Source organism: Corapipo altera, unplaced genomic scaffold (genome assembly GCF_003945725.1).
Source record: "Corapipo altera isolate COAL_440 unplaced genomic scaffold, ASM394572v1 51863, whole genome shotgun sequence".
Classification (NCBI taxonomy): Eukaryota; Metazoa; Chordata; class Aves; order Passeriformes; family Pipridae; genus Corapipo; species Corapipo altera.
Window position 1 is genome coordinate 1 of NW_020887496.1, and position 3,999 is coordinate 3,999.

At 62.6% G+C, this 3,999-nt stretch overlaps 1 protein-coding gene across 1 annotated transcript; it reads left to right on the top strand.

The window, feature by feature from the left end:
* Positions 1–558: 558 nt before the first annotated feature.
* On the top strand, positions 559–3,993 carry LOC113941636 (EMI domain-containing protein 1-like; the record flags this gene model as incomplete). The annotated part of the gene is made up of 6 exons (XM_027632789.1): positions 559–765; positions 851–903; positions 1,001–1,054; positions 2,628–2,672; positions 2,750–2,794; positions 3,808–3,993. Coding segments are annotated over 6 exons (497 nt in total), but the record flags the coding sequence as incomplete, so codon positions are not given.
* Positions 3,994–3,999: the final 6 nt, after the last annotated feature.

Below are 3,999 nucleotides of genomic sequence, written 5' to 3' on the forward strand. Positions count from 1 at the left end.
TTGCAGGGATGAGGGAGGGGGCACTGGGCAGCACTGGGGGTTCCCCTGACACCACCAGGGCTCAAGGGATGAGGTGGGGGGCACTGGGAAGAGCTGGGCACCCCCTTGCCATCACTGGGGTTGCAGGGATGAGGGGGTGGCACTGGGCAGTACTGGGGAACCCCCTTGGACCACTGGGGCCCCAGGGATGAGGTGGAGAGTCCTGAGCAAAGCTGGAGACCCCCCTGCCGACGTTGGGGTCCCAGGGATGAGGTGGGGGCACTGAGCAGCACTGGGGACCCCCTGGTTGTCACTGAGGTCTCAGGGAAGAGGTGGGGGGCACTGGGAAGAGCTGGGGTCATCACTGGGGTCCCAGAGATGAGGTGGAGGGCACTGGGCAGCACTGGGGACCCCTGGGCCATCATTGGGGTCCTAGGGGTGAGGTGGGGGACACTGGGAAGAGCTGGGGGCCCCCCTGACACCCCCAGGGCCCCAGGGATGAGGTGGGGGCACTGGCAGCACTGGGGACCCCATTGCCATTACTGGGGTCCCAGGGATGAGGTGGGGGGCACTTGGCAGTGCTGGGGACCCCACTGCCAACATTGGGGTCCCAGGTGTGGGGCAGAGCAGAGGAGGGGTCTGGGGTCCCCCATCCCCCAGGCTTGCCCCCTGCCCACCCCCCCTCCACCCTCCCCCCAGGGGACCCCCTCCTCTCCAACACCTTCACCGAGCCCACCAGGAGCATCGTGGGGCCCGTGGGCCCCCCCGGCCCCGTGGGGCCCATGGGTGAGTGTGTCCCCCCGTCCCCTGCCCCCCCAACCCATTTTGGGGTGTCCCGGGGCCGAGCTGAGCTGTGCCCCCTGTCCCGCAGGTCCCCCCGGCCCCCCGGGTCCCACCGGGCCCCCCGGACCCCCCGGACCCGACGTAAGTGCTGGGGGGGGGGAGGGGGGCGGACCCTGGGGTGTCCCCTCCCCCAGGGGGATGTCACCAGGGGGATGTCACCCACCTTGTCCCCGCGCAGGGACGAGCCGGAGCGCCCGGAGCTACGGGACCCCCCGGAGAGAAGGGGGACAGGGTGAGTCCCCCCCCAGGATTTTGGGGGGGGTCTCAGATGCTCAGCAGGGGTCACAGGGGTGTTTTGGGGTGCAGGAGATGATTTTTGGGGTGATTTGCGATGTTTCAGGATGATTTGGGGGTGATTTTGGGGGGTCTCAGGTGCTCAGCCAGGGTCACAGAGGGTGTTTTGGGCTGCAGAAGATGATTTTTGGGGTGGTTTGGGGGTGATTTGTGGTGTTTCAGGAGGATTTGGGGGTGATTTGGGATTATTTTGGGGTCCCTCACCTGGCAGCAGCTCAGGCACAGCCAGTTTTGGGGTGATTTGGGGAGGTTTTGGGGTAATTTGGGATATTTTGGGGTGATTTTGGTATGTTCTGGGGTCCCTCACCTGGCAGCAGCTCAGGCACAGCTAGTTCTGGGGTGATTCGGGGTGGTTTTGGGGTGATTGGGGATGTTTTAGGATGATTTTGGGGTGATTTTGCAATGTTTTGGGGTCCCTCACCTGGCAGCAGCTCAGGCACAGACAGCTTGAGGTATTTTGGGGTGCAGAAGATGATTTTTGGGGTGATTTCAGGTGATTTTGTGTGTTTCAGGATGATTTGGGGATGATTTTGGGTTATTTTGGGGTCCCTCATCTGGTAGCAGCTCAGGCACAGCCAGTTTTGGGGTGATTTGGGGTAGTTTTTGGGTGATTTGGGGATATTTTGGGGTCCCTCACCTGGTAGCAGCTTAGGCACAGCCAGTTTTGGGGTGCAGAAGATGATTTTTGGGGTGCTTTGAGGTGATACAGGGAGGTTTTGGGGTGATTTGGGGATATTTCAGGGTCCCTCACCTGGTAGCAGCTCAGGCACAGCCAGATTTTGGGGTGATTTGGGATATTTTGGGGTGATTTTGGGATGTTTTGGGGTTCCTCACTTGGCAGTAGCTCAGGCACAGCCAGTTCTGTGGTGATTTGGGGATGTTTTAGGATGATTTTGGGGTTATTTGGGGATATTTCAGGGTCCCTCACTTGGTAGCAGTTTAGGCACAGCCAGATTTGAGGTGGTTTTGAGGTGATTTGGGGTCATTTTAGGATGATTTTGGGGTGATTTGGGGATATTTTGGTGTCTCTCACCTGGTAGCAGCTCAGGCACAGCCAGATTTTGGGTGTTCTTGGGGTGACTCGGGATGGTTTTGGGGTGATTCGGGGTGTTTTGGGGGTGATTTGGGATGTTTTTGGGGTGATTTGAGGTGGGTTTGGGGTGATTTGGGATGTTTTTGGGGTGATTTGGGGTGGGTTTGGGGTGATTCGGGATGTTTTTGGGGTGACTGGGGGTGGGTTTGGGGTGATTCAGGATGTTTTTGGGGTGATTGGGGCTGGTTTGTGGATGACTTGGGGTATTTTTGGGGTGATTCGAGGTGGGTTTGGGGTGATTTGGGGTGATTTTGAGGTGATTGGGGGTGTTTTGGGGGTGATTGGGGGTGGGTTTGGGGTGGGTTTGAGGTGATTTCGGGTGGTTTGGGGTGTTTTCAGAGTGTTTTGGGCTGGTTTGGGATGTTTTTGGGGCTCTGGCCGTGCCCCCCAGGCACTGACGGGCTCTGTCCCCCCGCAGGGTCCCCAGGGCCACCCTGGCAGCCGCGGGCAGGACGGGGCACAGGTAGGTGGGTGGGGGGCCCCCCCCCGGCGCTCCCCCCGTGCCCCCCGTGCTGCCAGGCCCTCTGCTCTCTGTTCCAGGGTGAGCCGGGCCCCCGGGGCGAGCCGGGCCACAGGGACACTTGGGTGAGTGGCACCGGGGCCACGGGGGGCGGGTGGGATGGGGAGGGGGGATGGGCACGGGGGGGACCCCCGGACCCCTCTGGAGCTCGTCCCTGGGACCCCAGGGAAGGCCTGGGGGTGCCCAGCTCTGCCCAGTGCCCCACAGCTTGTCCCTGGGACCCCAATGATGGCCTGGGGGTGCCTAGCTGTGCCCAGCACCCCACACCTCATCCCTCTGATCCCACTGATGGTAAGGGAGTCCTCTACAGTTCCCAGTGCCCCACAGCTTGTGGCCGGGACCCCACTGATGTCCTGGGAGTCCCCAGTTGTGCCCAGTGCCCCTCAGCTTGTCCCTGGGACCCCAGTGATGGAGTGGAGGTCCCCAGTGCCATGTCTCATCCCCACCACCCCAAGGATGGCACTGCTGGTCCCCAGCTGTGCCCAGTGCCACATCTCATCCCTAGGACCCCCCAGCTGTGCCAGTGCCCCTCAGCTTGTCCCTGGGACCCCAGTGGTGACATGGGGGTGCCCAGCTGTGCCCACTGCCCCACACCACATCCCTGTCACCCCAATGATGTCCTGGGGGTATCCTGCAATTCCTAGTGCCCCACAGCTTGTCCCTGGGACCCCAGTGATGGCAGGGGGGTCCCCAGTGCCATGTCTCATGCCTACCACCCCAAGGATGGCACTGGGGGTCCCCAGCTGTGCCAGTATCCCACAGCTTGTCCCTGGGACATTGGCCTGGGGATCCCCAGCTGTGCCCGGTGCCAATGTCACCTGACTGGGATGATGTGGCACATCCCCAGCCCCCTGGTGACCCCCACTCCCAGCACAGCGGGGCACAGAGCTGTGCTGGGGGCACAGGGGGGGCTCAGACACCCCCCCCAGGTACCCCCAGTCATTCCCCCGATGTCACGGTGAGCCGGGGGGTGCCAGGAGGGGGGTGATCCCCGTGTCCCCTCCGTGCTGCCCCCGGGGGGGGGCCCGGGGCCAGGGGGGGTGCAAGCCCCCCCCAGCCCTGCCTCTCTCATCCCCAGGGGGAGGGTTTGCACCAGCTCCGGGAGGCGCTGAAGATTTTAGCAGAGAGGGTTTTAATCTTGGAAACAATGATTGGGCTCTACGGTGAGTAGGGGCACGGGGACCCCCGGCGTGCCCCCCATCCAGGGGTGACCCCCATCCAGGGGTGACCCCCATCCCTGCCAGCAGGTCGCTGTGACGTCACGGTGGCC